At 57.1% G+C, this 18,953-nt stretch overlaps 2 protein-coding genes across 10 annotated transcripts in view; one reads left to right on the top strand and one right to left on the bottom strand.

The window, feature by feature from the left end:
* The first annotated feature begins 230 nt into the window (after positions 1-230).
* Positions 231-9,150, top strand: MPND (MPN domain containing). Of its 3 annotated transcripts, none has more exons than XM_036312579.1 (13): positions 231-753; positions 847-1,138; positions 1,883-2,119; positions 3,407-3,539; positions 4,488-4,572; positions 4,744-4,840; positions 5,091-5,163; positions 5,244-5,320; positions 6,474-6,660; positions 6,764-6,834; positions 6,936-7,025; positions 7,700-7,792; positions 8,896-9,150. In XM_036312579.1, exons 1-13 carry the CDS (start codon positions 488-490, stop codon positions 8,980-8,982), a joined length of 1,788 nt encoding a protein of 595 aa, XP_036168472.1. In that variant the 5' UTR covers positions 231-487; the 3' UTR covers positions 8,983-9,150. The 3 variants fall into 3 exon arrangements, with proteins under 3 accessions (XP_036168472.1, XP_036168474.1, XP_036168473.1); XM_036312581.1 differs by having other exon boundaries at positions 234-753; positions 864-1,138; XM_036312580.1 differs by having other exon boundaries at positions 235-753; positions 6,492-6,660.
* Positions 9,151-9,500: 350 nt separating this feature from the next.
* SH3GL1 (SH3 domain containing GRB2 like 1, endophilin A2) overlaps positions 9,501-18,953 on the bottom strand; it is a 49,740-nt gene continuing 40,287 nt past the window's right edge. For 2 of the 7 annotated variants that reach the window (XM_036312582.1, XM_036312583.1), the window contains 9 exons: positions 14,891-14,959; positions 14,443-14,571; positions 13,441-13,584; positions 12,870-13,044; positions 12,526-12,684; positions 12,118-12,221; positions 11,498-11,613; positions 11,275-11,331; positions 9,501-10,829 (listed from right to left, as the gene is read on the bottom strand). In XM_036312582.1, coding sequence (XP_036168475.1) covers positions 10,633-10,829; positions 11,275-11,331; positions 11,498-11,613; positions 12,118-12,221; positions 12,526-12,684; positions 12,870-13,044; positions 13,441-13,584; positions 14,443-14,571; positions 14,891-14,913 — 1,104 coding nt within the window. In that variant the 5' untranslated portion in view covers positions 14,914-14,959 and the 3' untranslated portion in view covers positions 9,501-10,632. Of the gene's footprint in view, positions 10,830-11,274; positions 11,332-11,497; positions 11,614-12,117; positions 12,222-12,525; positions 12,685-12,869; positions 13,045-13,440; positions 13,585-14,442; positions 14,572-14,890; positions 14,960-18,953 lie in introns of those variants that run through there. The other 5 variants (XM_036312584.1, XM_036312585.1, XM_036312586.1 and 2 more) reach the window with 4 other exon arrangements.

The raw sequence follows: 18,953 nt of genomic DNA on the forward strand, positions 1-18,953 counted from the left end.
CCGGAGCTGATTGGCTGGCTGAGTACCCAACCTACAACTGGTTGGATAACTGAGGCTGAGGATCCTGGAAATTGGCCGAGAGCGACGGCTGCCCATTGGCTCAATCGGAGTTGGGCGGACGCAGAGGTTTAACACTGATTGGCTAGAGTAGGTCACACACCTACTGCTTATTGGTTGGAGATAATTGGCGTCCTCCACTCTGTTCCAATACGAGGGCCCACCCGAAAAATGGAAATTAACCCGTTGGACTCAAGAGATGGCCGCGGGCGAGCTTGACCCGCGGCGCAGGGCCGCTCCCGCACTCGGGCCGCAGCCTCGGGGCTGCAGTTTCCCTCCTGGTCCCAGGGCCGGGGCCTCTGCGTCCCCTCCGTCCTGGCGGCTGCCCTCCCCGCGCCCCAGTCCCGGCCTCCGTCCTAAGGAGGCGGCTCGGCTGGAGCACTAATCCCTGCAAGCGGAAGTCTTTCCCTCAGTTTCCTCATTGGTCCCCATGAACCCTGTTACCACCCCCTCCCCTGCAGAGTGGTCGCAGGCCTCAGTTTCCCCAGGGGTCCCCCGGAGGGTGGAGCCCCCGACTCCCAGTCCCAAATGCGCAGGCCTCGGCCTCAGTTTACCCGCTCGCACCGGCGGGCCGAGCCCCCCACCCGCCCACCGGCGGCGGCCAATGGCTGAGGCGCCCCCCGAATTGGGGCGGAGCCGCATCACGTGTCGGGAAGAAAGAACTAGCGGGGCGCGGGGTAGGAGCAGCCATGGCAGGTACGGCGGGCCGTGGGGGAGCCCGCGAGGCACCGGGGCGGGGAGGTGGGGGGCGGGGGCTGGACCGAATAGGGGCGCGCGACCCCGCTGCAGCCTGTCGCTGCCCGCAGCTCCGGAGCCGCTGTCCCCGGCGGGCGGCGCGGGCGAGGAGGCGCCGGATGAGGACGAGGATGAGGCGGAGGCCGAAGACCCCGAGCGGCCGTCGGGAGGGAGCGGAACGCGCGGCGGTGGCGGAGCCGGGGGCGGCGGCGGCGGCGGCGGGGCGGGAGCCGGGGGCGGCGGCGGGCCGGGGGGCGCGCTCACCAGGCGCGCGGTCACCCTGCGGGTGCTCCTCAAAGACGCGCAGCTGGAGCCCGGCGCCGGGGTGCTGTCTATCTACTACTTGGTGAGCACCCCCCAGCCCCCCAGCCCACCCCAGCAGGGGCAGGAAGGGAAACGGAGGCCCAGAGCTCCCTTGCAGCAGGCGGAGCCTGGGAATGGGGAGGGGAAACTGAGGCACGGAACATTCAGACCCAGCACGAGCACAGAAGGCCACCGTTCATCAAACACCCCATTCCACAAAGGAGAAATTGGGGCTCAGCGAGGATACCACTGCTTTCTTGGCTGTGTGACCTCGCTCAACCTCTCAGCATCCTACTATTCTAGTCCCCTTACTTGTAAAATGGGACTTCCCCCCCCTCCTCCCAGGGGGTTGTATGAGAATTAAATGAATAAAGCGCTCAGCAAGGTGCCTGCTACACAGTAAGTGCTTTGTGTTTGCTCCTATTACTATTGTTTGGTTTGTGAATGGTACAGTTTGTGAATTGAGCACCTGCTGTGTACCAGCATGTTAGGTTTTAGGGACACAGCAGTGATCAAGACAGACCCTGTCCCTGCCCTTTGGGGGTTCACAGTGAGGGGAAGGGGGATAGACACATACTTGGGTGGTTTTGATCCAAGCCGGTCAGGACTGTGGCAGCGGACACAATAAGTACAGGGAGGCACCTAAGATGGAAAGCTTCCTGGAAGGGGTGCTGAAGTGGGACGTGGGTGCTGAGCCCTGGGAGCAGCACTGGGTCAGGGAAGACTTCCTGGAGGAGGACTTGGTGGGTACCAGGTCCTGGGCCCAGCCAGCCCACTGTCGCTGCAGGGGAAGAAGTTCATGGGGGACCTGCAGCCAGACGGGAGGATCGTGTGGCAGGAAACAGGGCAGGTGTTCAACTCACCCAGTGCCTGGGCCACCCACTGCAAGAAGCTGGTGAACCCGGCCAAGAAGTCGGGTTGCGGCTGGGCCTCCGTCAAGTACAAGGGCCAGAAACTGGACAAGTACAAGGCCGCCTGGCTCCGGCGACACCAGCTCCACGTGCCTGCAGCTGTCGCCGATGAGGTGCGTCCTTCGGCCTCCTGGATTAAGCCTTAGACTTCGTCATATGTAAAATGGAAATGGTAATAGCAGTACCATGTGTATTAGACAAATTTAGGTCGCTTAAGTATGTGTGTGTACATATCTGACTGGCAAGTCTTAAATCTGTGGGGTCCCTGGCAGGCTGGAAACTCAGACAGGAGTTGGTGCTGCAGTCTTGAGGCAGAATTCCTTCTTGTCTGGGAGTCCTCAGTTTTTGGCGTAGACTGACTTGGATGCTGGTCTAGGTGGGCGATGGTGGGGCGGACCAGCCCAGCCATTGAGATGGAGACATGGTCAGGTTCTGACTAATTTTGAAAGTGGATCTGATGGGATTTGCTGATAGATTAAATGTTGGTGTTAAGAGTTTTGTTCTGAGCAAGTGGGTAGATGGGGTTGCTGTCATTGGAGATGCGGGGATTTGGGAGGAGTAGGTTTGGGGGGCTGGTTGGGTGCATCATGGCTGTATTGAGTGGGAGCACCCCCTGCATGGTGATGTTGACGGACAGCGGACCCTGAGTCTGGAGCGCAGGAGAACTCCAGGATGTAGACAGGCCTGTGGGTATCGTTGGGGCATGGGCAGGATTGGAGTCCTGAGAGTAGACCAGGCTTTCCTGAGGGAGGAAGCCCCAGGATCCAGCCCTAGGCAACAGGGGAGAGATGGGAAGGCTGAGGGGACTCTGGAGGGGGACAGGGAAGCTGGGTGAGTTCAGGACCCCTGAGAAGTTCCCAGGAGGATGGGGTGTCAGCTGGGTCCGATGCTGCTGGGAGGGGGAGGACAGAGAATGAAATGTGACTGTTGGGTTTGGACACAGAGAAGTCACCTTGGCGAGGGAGGTTTAGGAGAGAGCAAGAAGAGAGGTTATTGAGAGAATTAAGTAACATGATCCATGCAAAGTGCGTGCTTGCTCAATGGAGCAACTGAGCATATGCTAAATTCTTTGCACACATTAACTTGTTTCACCCTGACGCCAGCCCTGTTGGGCTAGAGGTCATTGTGCGGTTTTACAGGTGACCATAGAGCTCAGATAGGTTAGGGCGCAAAAGTCACGCAGCTTGTTCAGGATTCGAACCTGTGAGTCAGCCACATGAAGGGGCTCAGGTCTGAGCGCCAGAGCCCTTGGCCGCCTCTGCTCACTCCCTCCCTCTAGCGGACATCTGAGGCAACGGCAAGGACCTAAGGGTCAGGCAGGCCAGCAGTCTGGGTGGGACTTGGGGAGGGTGGAGTGCACCCAGCTGAGGGTCCCGCTGCTGTCACCCCCACCCCGCCAGAGCCCAGCCAGTGAAGGGGAGGAGGAGGAGCTGCTGATGGAGGAAGAGGAGGAGGAGGTTCTGGCAGGGGTCTCAGCAGAGGAGAAAATTCGAAGACCACCTCCAAAGGGCCCCTCAGAACCTGCCCACCCTGGTGAGAGGCGTGAGGGAGGGGAGGAGACAGGGTGGGCGACATGCAGAGCTCAGGTGTAAGAGGAGGCTGTGGACGGGTATGGGCTTTCTTTTCCTCGGTGCCTCCAAGATGGCTGGCTGACTTCCTAGCCCACTAATTTTTTTTTTTTTCTTTAAAAATATATTTTATTGATTTTTTTTTTTTTTTTTACAGAGAGGAAGGGAGAGGGATAGAGAGTTAGAAACATCGATGAGAGAGAAACATTGATCAGCCGCCTCTTGCACACCCCCCACTAGGGATGTGCCCGCAACCAGGGTACATGCCCTTGACCAGAATCGAACCTGGGACGCTTGAGTTCGCAGGCTGACTGAGCCAAACCCGGTTAGGGCCTAGCCCACTAATTTCACTCTCACTGCCTAATGCTGGATTTCTTGCTCCCACTGACCAATTTCCTTTTTTTTTTTCCCCCACTGGCCAATTTCTTTTTCTTTTTTTTCTTTTTCATTGCTTAAAGTAATGCAAAGGGTATTACATATGTGTCCATTTTTTCCCCCCGCCCTAGACAGTCCCCTAGCCTCCCCTATCCCCCAGTGTCTTATGTCCATTGGTTATGCTTATATTCCACTGACCAATTTCTTAATGTGCTGCCTAGTTTTTTCACCATGCTGCCTGCTTTCCTTGTTCCCCAATAGGATTTCTTTGCCCTGTTGTCTCATTTCTAAACTTGCTGCCTGATTCCACCTTCTCCCCAACCTGGTCTTCTGAGGTCCTCGCCTGATCTGGGCCCTTCATCTGATTTTAAATCTCCGTCCAATTTATCAACCTGCCGCCTGATTTCCTAGTCCCGCTGCCTTATTGTTAAGGCATGCCTCTAGGGTTTTTTCCTTCTTGGGTTGCCCTGTCTTTGATTTCCAGTTCCAGGCTGGGAAGGGACTGACGCTGCCTTTTTGCCTTACCCTAACCCCGCAGAGGCCACGCCCCTGGGGAAGCGAGTGGAAAACAAGATCCGGGTGCCAGTGCGATACTGCATGTTGGGCAGTCGCGACTCTGCCAGGTCAGATATGTCCATGTTCCCGACACGAACCCCAGTTTACACGAGCTCTTGCTGGGGTGGGTGGAGGAGTAAGGTGGGGGCAAGGCCTCAGATCCTCAGAGCTGGCTGGGGGGAAAGCTGAGGAGCCAGCCTAGGGGTTCCTGAAGCGGTGGGACCCTCGGGCTTCTGCAGGAACCCCCATACCCTGGTGGAAGTAACATCCTTCGCAGCCATCAACAAGTTCCAGCCGTTCAATGTGGCCATCTCCAGCAACGTGCTGCTCCTGCTGGTGTGTGCCTTGTGGGTCAGGGGCTCCCAGGTCTGGGCAGAGGGCTGGGGTGCTCTGGACGCAGATGGGGTCCCTGGAATGTCAGCTCTATGTGGGTGGGTACCTTGTCTGCTCATAGGTGCTCAATCAATGTTTGGGAGAAGGAGGAGGTGGGAGGGTTGGCCCCTGCCCATTACAAGAGCCCTGCACTCCCAGGATGGATGGGGGGCGGGTGTAGCCTGACTATGTCTTCTCATGTACCTTTTCCCAGGACTTCCACAGCCACCTAACTCGCAGCGAGGTCGTGGGGTACCTGGGGGGCCGCTGGGACATCAACAGCCAGAGTGGGTAATTGGGGCCTAGTGGGCAGGGGGATATTGGGGGCCGGGTCAATATCCACGCCTTCTCTCCCCACTCTGTGCAGTGCTCACGGTGCTGAGAGCTTTTCCCTGTCGCAGCCGGTTGGGGGACGTGGATACCGGGGCCACTGTGGAAGAGGAGGTGAGGGGACACACCGGATGGGGCGTTCTGGGGTGGGGTGGGATGGGTGCACACAGCTGTTCTGGCAGCCAGCAGTCAGTGCTCAGAAAATGTGCAAATGAGCATGTGTGAGCCCTTGCCCCAGCTGACACCTAGTAAGGGCTGGATACATTTTAATGGTATTTTTTTAAAAAAATCCTCACTTGATATTTTTTTCATTGATTTCTAGAGAGAGTAGAAGAGAGGGAGGAGGGAGGTGGGAGAGAAAGAGAGAGAGAGAGAGAGAGAGAGAGAGAGAGAGAGAGAGAGAGAAAGAAACATCGATGTGAGAGACACATACCAATTGGTTGCCTTCCAACTGAGGTATGTGTACCCTTAACCTATGTGCCCTTGATTGGGAATCGATCCCGAGACCCTTTGGTCCATGGGCGGACACTCTAACCACTGAACCAAACGAGCCAGGGCTTAACTGCCATTTTATTTATTTATTAATATATTTTTATTTATTTCAGAGAGGAAGAGCTAGAGAGATGGAAGGAGAAGAGAGAGATAGAAACATCAATGATGAGAGAGAATCATTGATTGGCTGCCTCCTGCAAACCTCCACTGGGAATCAAGCCAGCAACCAGGTCAGGACACATGGAACTGTGACCGCCTGGTTCATAGGTCAATGCTCAACCACTGAACCACCCCCATCAGGCTGCCATTCTTGATGTTTTCCTAATGGTTCTTCATATGCCCCTGGCACCATGCTCAGTGCTCTACACCCACCTTCTTGTGTCTCTCAGGGATAAGTGAATGGATAGTGATTCAGCAAGAACCGTTCTCTTTCTGCCCCTGCTTGCCTCCACTTGCCGCAGGCATTCAGAATGCCTGTGCCTGCTCAAATGCACGCATATCCACCTCCTTAACTGTTTATTGAGCATCTATTGTGTGGCAGGCGTTGTTGTAGGAGTTGGGACACAGCAGGGAAAATCACTTTTTGCCTTTGTTTCATGACAGGTGCATCTTTTTTATGTACTTGTTGACCATCCCCCAACCAGACTTGTTAGGGTGGGCGTGGGCACAGTCCTGGTACACAGCAGATACTCACTATGTGCTGCTCTCACGTGGAGCTGGATGGAGTCAGGAGCACACCAAGGCTGGTAGGGCCCCAGCTCCTCGCCCTCTCCAGCCCTGCCTCTGTCCCCAGATCTATCAGAGCCTGCTTCTGCGGGGCCTGTCCCTGGTGGGCTGGTACCACAGCCACCCACACAGCCCGGCGCTGCCATCGCTGCAGGACATCGACACGCAGATGGACTACCAGCTGCGGCTGCAGGGCTCCAGCAATGGCTTCCAGCCCTGCCTCGCCCTGCTCTGCTGTAAGTGCCCCCTGGGGTAGGTGTGTGTGTGTGTGTGTGTGTGTGTGTGACTCCTGGACCATGAGCCCCCAGGTGCAGCCCCTCTCTCACTCTCCTCCCACAGCCCCTTACTACTCTGGCAACCAGGGCCCAGAGTCCAAGATCTCCCCGTTCTGGGTGATGCCACCCCCTGAGGTAGGCGGTCTCCTGGGGGAGGCTGAGGGTCAACGTGCTGGATGTGTCAGGGGGTGGGAGGCTTGGGGCGGCTGGTGGTGACTGGCCGGTGTCCCTGCCAGCAAAGGCCCAGTGACTACGGTATCCCCATGGACGTGGAGATGGCTTACGTCCAGGACAGCTTCCTGACGAATGACATCCTCCATGAGATGGTGAGCTCACTCCCCGGTGAGGAGGATGCAGCCCTCCTCATGGGGCGGGCCGGGTCTGAAAGTGCCTAGCTGGGCCTACAGGACAAGGTCTGACTCAGACAGCCATGGGTGAATGTGCCAAGGCCCTGGTCAGGTCCCTCTTCTGCAGATAACCACCTGTGTCTCTTAGCACGCAGTCCCAGGTCCTTGCAGCACCTCCCTCACCCCCCAGGCCTCCTAGTTGTTCTGGACACACCAGGGATGCTCCCATCTCGGGCCTCTGCACCGGCCGCTCCTCTCCAAGGGGAGACACGTGGAGGACTCCAGGTGTCAGCAGGATGGTTTATGCCTGTGGCTCAACAGGCATTTAAAAAACGGAGCTAGTTCATGACACCTGTGGTTTCAGGGTATCGTTAGTGAGGCCAAAACAGGAGGCTGTCAGGCCTGTGTGATACCACGTTCGGTGTGCCTCCCTCAGCCTCTCAGGCACTTCCCTCTTGCTGAGCTCCCTCCTGTCTACTGGGTGGGCGCCTCCGTGGACTTCCTTGGTGAGCGGTGCTGTCTGCTGGTTGCATTAGCCTGGAAGCCTTCACGATAGGTGATAGGTAGCGGCTGCGCCGTCCTGCTCACTGCTGGATCCCAGTGCCTGGCGTGGGGAGGCGGGAGCGAGGGGTCCCAACCACCCCGTCCTGTAGATGCTGCTGGTGGAGTTCTACAAGGGCGCCCCGGACCTGGTGAAGTTCCAGGAACCCTGGAACCAGGAACACACCTACCTTGACAAGCTCAAGGTAAGACTTCTACCCCAAGTCCCATGTGAACCCCTCCTGTAGGAAGACAGCTCTTGGGGAGCATCCAAGAATATACCCAAGGGCAGCTTGAAATAGGGATTCCCTAACTTGTTCTCTACAAAACTATTCCAGCTGAAAATGAACAGTGCCAAAAAGCCTTGTTTTATCATGAGGGTGGGGGTGGGAATCACCATCAAAGTGGAGATGAAATGTTACAGTCCTGTAGACTCCCAGGCCCTGGGACAGCCCCACTGAAGCTGCGCTGGGCCCTGCTTCCCCCCCGCGGCCACTCACACACAGAGGGTGTGCAGGGTTCTGATCTGGTTTAGAGTCTTAAGAGCTGCTGGTGTTGTGAGCGTGCACACTGGCCCTCCAGGTAGTGGGACATTTAAATTAGGAATTTATTGGCCTCCGGTGTGTGTCTGATTTATTTCCTGTTTGAAAGTCATCCTTAGAAGATACTCTCAACTCTGCTTTGCATACTGTTTCACACTTTTGCTTGTTTTGTTCAAACTTTTATTTTTTGCTAATCCTCACCTGAGGATATTTTTTCCATTGATTTTTAGTGGAAGGGAGGGGGTGGAGAGAAACATGGATGTGAAAGAGACACATCGGTTGGTTCCCTCCCACACGCACCCCAACCTGGGGCCATGGATCAAACCTGCAACCCAGGCACCTGCCTTTGACCAGAAATTGAACCCGAGACCCTTTGGTGCCTGGGCTGATGTTCTAACCATTGAGCACACAGGTCAGCTGTTCAAACTTTTAAAGAAAACAGTAACCAGGGCTTAAAGTTGTTCCTGGTCACCTCCCAGCCAGGCACGGGGCTGCTGGGTGGCTCTCAGCATGTGGCGAGTGGGATCCAGGCTGCAGTGACAGCAGGATTTGTAAAGTGCAGATGACCCCCTCACCCCAAACATTAGTCAGCTGGGTCTTGTTACTCAACATCGCTTTTGTTAAAAAGAAAGCATTGCTTTAGGGATACCACCGTGTACCGTGGGTAGGCGAGCCCCTCTGCCATGTGGCAGCGCTTGGGCCTTGGGGGCGAGGCCAGGTCAGGCCTGCTGGACATGGTCCTGAGGCGCCAGGCCTGCTTGTTTCAGATCTCCCTGGCCAGCAGGATGCCCAAGGACCAGGGCCTGTGCCACGTGCTGGAGCAGGTGTACGGCGTCCTTAAGCAAGGGAACTGAGAGGATCGGCCTCTGAGGACCTGGGAGGCCTCCTGGTCAGACTCGGCACCCCCCAACCCCGGGTGAGGGGAGCAGGCCGAGAGGTTTCGTTCGTGACTGTGTTGCTGTGTTCCTGCGGACTGCGTTGTTTGATGCGGGTGCTCATAGAATAAAGGAGAGAAGCAAACAGCCAGGCCTGTGTCTCACCCTGAGGGGGGCCCCCTAGCACTTGCTGCTGGGCATAGGTTGCTGTCTGGCAGTGGAGCACTCATGCAGCCGCGTGTGTGGACAGTGCTGGACCCAACCCCAGCCCTGTCCCTTCCTGGGCCTATGGGGAAAGGAGTCTTGGGGACATACCTCCCATGCCACTGAAGGGTGAATGACAACCGCCCTTCCTGGGCTTGCTATGCGGCCGGTGCCCACTCCAAGAGTGGGTAGGTGGGCAGCTGTGTAGGCCCTGTCCTGACCAGAGGCCCCTTGGGAGGGCTGTGGATGTCCCGGTGAAGAGAAGGCCTGCCCCACACCACAACCAGGCAAGAGACTGTAGAAAGAGACGTTTAATACTTCTTTAAAAAAAAAAAAAATCAGGATTACATTTCCTTCTGCCCTAGACTGACCAAGGCTATGCTGCTTGTCTTGGTCCGGATGCCTGTGTCTCACCCACTCATGATGGTGGGGGAGCCTTGGGGACGAGCAGAACCTGGTGTCATGGGGGCTGTGCAGGGTCACTGGGGAAGGGAATGTGAACCAGGCCCGAGGTCCCCCGAGGCCAATTTCAGATTAGGCAAGAGGCAAAGCGGATGCAGGGCCGGGGCCCTGCTGGTCTGGGCAGCTGCCTACCTTGGTCTGGAGGAGACAGCTGGGGATACTGTCAACAGGGGGAGGGCAGCCAGCTTGGGATGGGGGAGGCCCTGTGACCCTCCCGAGCAGCCAGGGGTCTGGCAACATTCACTCATCAAAGCCTTTGTGCTTGACCTTCAGCAGAGAGGAAGCTGGGGGCTCCCATGGTCCCGTGTATGGTGTGTCTGTGTGTCTGTAGCTGGTGGTGGCAGCTTGTGCCAGAAATGGTCCATGTGCTTGGTTAGGGGTAGGGTGCGCATGGGTGTGTAGGGCTCAGCACCCTGCAGCTGAGGACAGGGCCTGTCCTTAGGGGACTGGGCCCCTGGGTGAGGCCCTACTAAGGAGGTGGCATCTGTGGCATGCAGGGGCCTGAGAAGGAGTTCTTGGGGGAATTTAAAAGCAGGGTGGCGAGTCTGGGCCAGTGGTCCTGCTGGGACCACCCCATCACACAGACTTTCAATCTGCTCACAATAAGGGCAGGGCAGGGTGGGCCAGGCCCCAGTGTGGAGGGGTCAGAGGGTTATGTGTGTGTCTGAGTGAAGGGGACCCACCCAGTCACCAGTCCTGGAGGAGGCGGGAGGACGTTAGTGTTTCTAAGAGCACCTTAGTGTTAGCCCCCCTCAGGGCGGGTGGGGAGGGGAGCCCCCACCACCTCTATGGGTGAGCACTAGTGTAAACAGGGCCCCTGGCCTCTCCGATTGGCCCTGCTGCCTCGAGTCCTGGTGCCCTGGGAATACCTCGGGAGGCCCTGGGAGGAGCACTACCCTTGCTGTGCTTCGGGCCGAGTGGAATACAGGCGATCTGGACGGAGAGGTGAGCAGGCCCACGCTGTCACTGAGGCAGGGGCACCAGAACCTCCACGTAGCTGAGGGGGAAGAAGCCCGACTGGCCATGGAGCATGCCCTCGTACCAGTTCTCGTCGATCTGGTTGGTCAGCGTGATGATGTCGCCCTCGTGGAAGCCCAGCTCCCCATCGTTCTCGGGCTCAAAGTCATAGAGTGCCTTGCAGCTTGGCTGGTCCAGGGGCGCTGGGGGTGGGCAGGGTATGGGTGTAAGGTCTGGGTGTCCAGCTCAAACCCCACCTGCTGCCTCGCTGTGCCTCAGTTTCCCCTAAGGAGAGCCGCTCTTTCTCTGGCTCCCCAGGGTTGTTGGGAATAAGGAGCAAGTGACACACACAGGGAGGATGGAAAGGGTTCTGTGAGTGGTTACCACAATGCTCCTGGGAGGAGCTGGGGGCGCACAGTGGCATTAGGATGCCCAGAGCCCACCGCCCTCATGGTGCCCTGGACGCTCACAGCGGCCCATTTTCCATGGGAAGGCTGAGGCCATAGAGGCAAGAATTCGACTCCTTCCCTGCTTGCAGGTCTGAGGAAACCCCAACAGGTGTGCACTTCCACTAGATCAGGGGAGTCAGAGAGACCCTCGCAGGATAGCCTGGAAGGCACGGTTATAAACCGAGGCGGGGACACTCACGCATGCTCCTGCTGGGGGTCCGTATGGGCTTGTCGGAAGATCGGAAAGATGACGAAGCTGCTTGCAAACAAAACACACAGGTGGGCCAAGAGTGCTGAGGTGGGGCCTGGTCCTATCTCGGACCCCTTTTGCAGAGGGCTTGGATGGGGCAGTAGGCTGGGGCTGTCCCACAAGGGGCCTGTCTCTGAGGCCCTGGGAAAGCACGGCCCCTCCAGCACCTTACCTGAGATCTTGGGGGTTGGGAAGCCCCCGTTGGACTGCTCAGACTCTCCAAGGTCAAAGCTCTCCCGGGGCTTGGGCTTGTATTCACGCTTGGGGCGAGAAGAGGCTTCCCGCATCCTGCAAGTGAAGGGGGAGGTGTGAGCAGACACAGAGCCTGCATCATGAGCCAGGGTGTCAAGGCCAGAAAACACCCCCCCCCCCCCCCGCTGTTTTTGCTGCTGCCACATGGGCAGTGGGACCCTGAGGAGGCTGTGAGATGGACACAACACACAGGGGAATCCTGGGGAACCCCCTGGGCCAGATCCCCAGACTAGGGCATTTTTCAGGTTGCCAAGTGGCCCCACCAGGGAACCACTGCCAACCAAGGAGACTGGCAGTGGAGGAAGGGCTCCTAGGGTCTGCCCTGGGTAAGCTGCCTCCCATCCCCCTCAAGTTGTCTCCTGTCCCACCTCCACTCCACCCTCTCCTTCGGGACAGGACAAGCCCGAGGAGGTCCTACTCCCTTGTGGGATCCCCACAGCCCAGAGATTATAAAAAGCCAGCTGACAGCCCAGGAATCCACAGCAGGGACCCCACAGCCACTAGGCCTTTCCTGGCCAGCACAGAAGGGAAGGGGCTCACCTTCGCTTAAGCTTGCTGGCCAGCTCGTCCAGGATCTGCACGGCCTGCCGGTGGTATTCCAGCTGGGCATCCACCAGGGCAGAGAGCTGGCTCACCTGCTCAATCTGCAAGCAACCAGCCAGAGCTGAAGAGGGGGCTGTCCTCTAACTCCCATCTCCAGGCCACTTCCTGCAAGGAGCCTTCCCAGACTGCCCCAAGCCCTGGGGCCCGGCTGACCTTACAGCTGCAGCTGGAAAAGGGTGAAGGGCCCAAAACACCGAAAGCCTCAGGGTGCCAGTTGCTGCCCCCCTCTGCTCCTTGCTCCCCCTTCATTTCCTTCACCTCCTAAACTGGCATTGAGCCCTTGGATGCTGGCATTGGTGTCAGGGGCTTCCCAAGCAAGGGTAGTCCCCGGGCACATGGACGTACGTCTGTCTCCAGGAGGTTTTGCATGCTGGTCTCAGCCACCTCCTTGGACTCTTCGAACTTCTCCAGGGCCTGGCGCAGCTCCTCATCGGGGATCTTGCCCTGCCGCTTCTTCTTATAGTCAAAGTCCAGGCGGCGGCCCTCTAGCTTCTTCAAGTGGTGCTGGGGGCAGGGCGAGGGTCAATTGCAGGGCCTCCAATGCCCTGCAGCCCTGCTCACAGCAAGTACGCACAGAGGTGAGCCGAGCAGGGGCCCAGGATGGGAAGAGGCTCACTGAGTGAGGGACCCATGTGGGACCCCTGAGGGCTATAGGGGGTCAGCATGAGGGACAGGGCGTCAAGGCGTACCTGGATCTCCTTCAGGTCTTTGTCACACAGGTTCTGCAGGGGATCGATGAAGTTCTGCTTGACCTCTATGTCCAAGGAGTCCTTCACCTCTGCCAGGCACTTCATGGACTCCCCTGCATCCAGCAGGGCATCGCCTGTGGGGGTGTGGGGTGGGGGAAGAGCCATCACAGGATGCCTGTGGGGCCAAGACACCCCCAACTTTTAAAATGACCCCACAGCGAAGGACTGACCAGAAATCAGAGCAACAGACCTTCACGTCTGTTCCTGAGCCAGTGGCCTAGGGCTGGTAATGACAAGTGTCAAGCAACCTGCCCCTCCACACTCTCAGAAGGGACCAGATTTGCCCTGAATGCGCTGTGGTGTGAGGGGGAGGCCTTCCCTCAGCCTTAACACTTTAGGTGGTGCTGGGATTCTCCCTCCCCGCATGGGACCAGCCAGCACTAGAGAAGATTCTGGAGCTATGGGAGGGAAGTGCCCTCCTGCTCACCAGTATGGGGAGGCTCTGGCCCTCCCTCCCTCAGCCTGGCCGCCTGCCCATGCAACCTGCTGAGGCCGTCATGGCGGCCCTCACCGAAGTTGGACTCGCCACCCAGCTCCTTCCCGTGACGAATCATGCACTCGCCCAGCAGGCCCTCCGACTGCGGGTAGCCAGGATTCTTCACCTGCCCACGGATCTTGGATACCGTGTTGAGCATCGACAGCTTGGCCCGTGAGGCTGGAAAAGAATGGGCCGGGTGGGCATGTGGGTGGTTTCTCCAGGAGCCACCAGGCCTGTGCTCAGCTAGCACTGCCACTGCCCTGGGTGCTCCTGGCTCTTCCCCAAGGCCCACGTATTTCTAAAGTACTCCCTTGGCCCAAGGCACTTGGTTGCCATGCCTGTTGACAACCAGGATACGAGGCCCCTGAGCAGGCCTGCCCTACTCTGTTCTTCTTGGCCACAAAGGATCATGGGCAGTGGGCATGAGGTGATCGGCTCTTCAGGAGCCCTCAGGGCCTCCTCATCCTGGAGCATGGCTCTGACTGGGCCCTCCCCTCAATGGCGCGGTGGAGCAGCCAGAGAAGTGGTGGTGGGCAGGTACAGGCATCCCAGACGTGGATATCCTCCTGAGGTGGGGGAGCAGCTGTGCTCCTACCTCTGCCCACTTGGGTCTGTCCCTGGCATAGGCCTTGAATGGAGACGCCTGGGTTTGGTACCTGTTCCACGTCCATTGCCTCTTGCTATAGGAACTAGCATTTGGATATTCCTTGAGGGAAGGTCCCCACTTCCCTCTCATCCTAAGAGACCCCACTTCATGTTCCAAAGGCGAGCATGTGGCTGGTGCCTGACAAATTAGGATGAACACCCAATTCAAATTGACCCAATGAATCGGTTGGGGTGTCGGGGGAGGTGCTCTTTTCTGCTGGGACTGTTAGCTGCAAAGGTGATTTAAGGTTGGGATTGACACAAGGAATGAGAGCTGCCAGATGAAGCAAAAAAGAAATGCATGACCCCAAGGACATTCTTTAGGTACCTGGACCCAGCCATGCCGAAAACCCACCTACCCCATGACATTTTAGTTTTGTGATCCCTTACGTTCCTTCTTCATGCTGTGGTAACCAGAAGAACTTGCAGCTAGCTGGTGCCCCTACCTGGGTTGGGCTGCAGGTATTCGATGGTTCTGGCCAGCACTTCCACCACAGCCTTGCTGGTAACATCCACCTTCTGTAAAGAGGCAACATGTGTGGTTTCAAAATCACTGGGGCACCCAAGGCTAAACCAGGGGCCCCTGGAAAGCCCTTGCCCTGCTCCCCAGTCCCTGCCTGCCTCGGAGCCCACATAACTACACGCTGCTGCGAGGGCTGCCTGGCCTCCCTGTTGTTCATTACACCATGTCCCCGCTGGTGCCTGCCCAGGGCTGAGGGACACCTGATGCCTCTAGTCCATCCTGATAAGCCTTGACCTAGATGTCAGAGCTGGGCCTCATGAGGGACTCGGTAAATGGTGCCAGACATGAGACAGGGCACACCACTCTTCCCATTACCTTCTCCATCTCTTTGAAGTCATCGTCAAGCTTGGTCCCTTCAGCCCCTCCGACCTTCTCGCTGACCAGCTGGGGAACAGAAGAAGGTAAAAGAATGAGTCTCAGAGGAGGAGGCCCCAGGATGCCTTCCAGCCATGCCACGTCCACTGCAGGTGGGAGATCACGGGGTCAGGATGTGCATGATAGCTTCCCAGAGATGCCGAACACAGCAGCCAATGGCAAGACGGGTGACAGAGCACACACTCCAAACCACACGCTCCTGCAATGAAGGCGGGGGCTCCTTCTCTCAGGGATCACTGGGTATGGCAAATCCCTCAAAATGCATGCTCCAGAGCAGGCAGGGGGAGGCTCCTGAGAGGCGAGCAGGTCTAAAGTGGAGAGGAGGTCCCATGGCTGAATGAACACGGTAAGTGTCATGTTTGACAAGAGCTGAGGGAAGAAGAGGCTTGCCCTGCTCGGGCCAAATGTTACGCTGCCTGGAAGTCATTTCTCATGGACATGTGTGGGCACACACATCTGAACAGCACTCTGGCATGTTTAATCACACACAACCCCGAACAGCAGTGTGTGACATGTTTAATTTCTCATGCTTAATCACAGATACTTGCCCTGGCCTATGTTGCTCAGTGGTTAGAGCATTCCCTGTGCGCCAAAGGGTCACAGGTTCGATTCCAGTCAAGGGCACATACCTGGGTTGCAGGTTTGATCCCTGGCCCTGGTTGGGGCACATGCAGGAGGCAACCAATGGATGTGTCTCCCTCACATCAGTGTTTCTCTCCCCGCAACTCTCTCTAAAAATTGAAAAAATATCCTCGGGTGAGGATTAGCCATGAAAAAAAAAATCAGACACTCATACATGCATGGCACATACACAGACACACTCACTCCATTTCCTAATGGCTGGCAGCAGTTTCTGCTCACACATGAAAAACCCTCCCAGGGCTCCTGAGGACACCCAGCGGCTCAGTCTACAGGAGCAGCCAGGTCACTGACATGCAAGGGCAGGCCTGCCACCTTCTACCTATGTGGTCATGGATAAGCGGCTTCACTGGGCCTCTGTTTTTCTCTTTGTGAAATGGGGTGACAGGCGCTCACGGGACCATGTGCCGGCTTCTGTGGCCTGCTGCATGTGTGTGCTCAGGAGTGTGCCTGGCAAACAGTAAGCACTGGGCAACCACACTGTCTTCACCTCTGACCACTATTACTTTCCCCATGTGTCTATTCCCTCCATGGGGACTGAGCAGAACTCCAGGCCAGGCCTAGCCTGTTCGTATCCTCCCCACTCCCCACCAAGAGTTAGAGGGAAGTTGGTGGTTCTCAACTTGGCTAAAGCCAGGGAGTCTAAGAAGGAAATGGCACAGGTGAGAAAGGAGATCAGTACAGGAGGGAGAGGGGACAGGAAGGGGGACAGGAAGGGGGAGGGCAAGAAGGAAGCAAGGCTGGTGTGTGGGGCTGACCTGGGACTGTCACCACCTGGACCTGCTGGCTGTCCTCTGTGGTGCACCATCCTCTAGGGGACCTCACGGGAGAGGCAAGGGCTGCCCTCCAGCTTCTGCTAACGACTTCATAAGGAAAAGACCCTGTCTGCCCTAGGTGTTCTGGGGCATTCCACTCTATTTCACGGGGCAGTTTCACTTCTTTTGATTATGGGAAAATAGGACGTTCACAAATCCGGTGGCTGCCAGAGAGGGAAGTGAGCTGACTGCCTGACATGAGACGCTCTGCTGGTGCACTGAGGGGAGCTGAAGCCTAAAACCACACCTTCCGGGCTGAGATCACGGGGCCAGACAGCCCCCTCAGTGCAGGCACTGAAGGCAGCGGCTCCCTGAGGGAGGAACCCCTGCATCCTCGTCCAGGGCCCCCAGGAGTGTCACCTCCTCACCTCTACTGGGAATCCAGGACTCAGCTTTCCCAAGCCCTCCACACAGCTCCTCTGGTCCCCCACTCAGGGCCAGGTTTACCTGGCCATCCTGTGCTCAGGTACTGGGGAGGCCTTGGAGGAACTACCAGGCTACCTATCTCCCTACTCACCCCATTTTGGGGCTCTCAGCTCAAATCCCTCAGGTGGTGGTGAATGCCCCCCATGTCCCTGCTCTCCAAGTCTCAGTTTTAGAACCAGTACAAATGGATGAGAAGATGACAAAAGGAAAAGTGGGCCCAGCTGGTGTGGATCAGTGGTTGAGCATAGACCCATGAACCAGGTGGTCATGGTTCAATTCCAGGCCAGGGCACAAGCTTGGGTTGTGGGCTTGATCCCCAGAAGGGGGCATGCAGGAGGCAGCCGGTCGATGATTCTCTCTCATCATTGATGTTCCTATCTCTCCCTCCCTTCCCCTCTCTATTTTTTTAAAAAAGGAAACGTGCGCCCTAACTGGTTTGGCTCGGTGGATAGAGCATCAGCCTGAGGACTGAAGGGTCCCGGGCTCGATTCTGGTCAAGGGCTGTACCTTGGTTGCGGGCACATACCCAGTAGGGAGTGTGCAGGAGGCAGCTGACGGATGTTTCTCTCTCATCGATGTTTCTAACTCTCTATCCCTCTCCCTTTCTCACTGTAAAAAGTCAATAAAAAATATTTTTAATAAATAAACAACAAATAAATAAAGGAAAAGTGTGAAAACCAAAGAAGCCATATGTCAACCCAGCAACAACAACAAAGAAAGGGTACAGTGCTGAGTGTGTGGCCTAGCAGAGAGAAGACCTGAATGGTCCGCAGGCAGAGCTGGGAGCCATGTATGGGTTACAAGCACCCACCTTTGGGTGCAAGGTACAGCCTTTTCTAGGGGCTGCTTGAGGATGCTCAGGGGCCAGGACGCTCTCTGGGGAGAGGGGCCTGTGCCCAGAGATGCCCTGTGCATAGGGAAGGCCACCACACCAACACTTCAGTTCTGCTCAGGTTTATATACGTCTTTGGGCCCAACAAGAGCAATAGTATGTTGCTGTGGAAATACCATCCACGTGTAGAGTCTGTGCCCCAAATTAACAGAGCCTGCCTCTTTCACCCCTCAACTGGTACTCTCTACAACCTGATCAAGTTCGCACCCTGCAAGAGAGGAAACAGGCACAGCGCTTGGTGGGGCCTGGCAAGCTAAGGACTGAAGCCCACTTTTTCTCTCTCACATCTAATGAGAAGCCAGGAACCTCATAAGCTTACTGTTTGAGACCTGCGTGGCTCGGCCCCCTCTCCCACCTGTGACCTTGGTGGTGTGTGGAAAGCAATGCCTCCTGGGATCCACCTGGCTAGTCAGAACCTGGGTCAACCACCAGTGAGCCCCACAATGGCTGCTGTTGTAAAATCCATGCCAGTGCCAACACAGGGCCCATCCCAAGCCAGAACGTCCTCCAAGACTCTGCCTCAGGTCAGGTGCCAGCCTGGGCCCTGTGGAGCCTGCCTTCTGCAGAAGCCCTGGGAGGCTGGGGCGGCCCAGGGCTGAGAAGTCACTGTGGCAGAGGCTGCCACTCGGTCAGACATGACAGTGAGCTCTTGCCCACTGAACAATTCTTCAGTCGTTGGGAGATGGGCTCCTGACCTCTCAGACCCCAACCCCAGCAGCCCTGGCTCTGCGCTCCCCTGTGCCCCACCTGCCTGGTGCTACCCGCATGCCACATTTTACTTTCCTCCTGGAACTCTGTTCATTTTTGTCTGTCCAGTGCCTAGTGTAAGCCCGTGAGGAGAGGCCACCCCTGCCTGGTTGGTGGCTGCATTCCTCCTGTGCTGGCACAGCCTGGGCCCCGGCAAGCGCTCAGTGACTGTGCTCCACCGAGGGCCTAGAGCAGGGCCCGCCAGCGCTGCTCTGTGACACCCTGAGCATCCGCTTGCCTGCGCCTGTCTCTTTCTAAAATCTAACTTCAGATCAGTGCTCCAGAATGGCAGGAAGTTCCGTCAGGCTGTCCACAGTCAACCCTGCTCTCCCCCCCCACCCTTCACCCCTCACCCCTAAGGCAACCTTTGCTTTGCTGTCTCTCTCTAGAGCATCGGTTCTCAACCTGTGGGTCGCGACCCCTTTGGGGGTCGAACGACCCTTTCACAGGGGTTGCCTAAGACCATCGGAAAACACATATATAA

This window comes from Myotis myotis, unplaced genomic scaffold (assembly GCF_014108235.1).
Source record: "Myotis myotis isolate mMyoMyo1 unplaced genomic scaffold, mMyoMyo1.p scaffold_m19_p_6, whole genome shotgun sequence".
Classification (NCBI taxonomy): Eukaryota; Metazoa; Chordata; class Mammalia; order Chiroptera; family Vespertilionidae; genus Myotis; species Myotis myotis.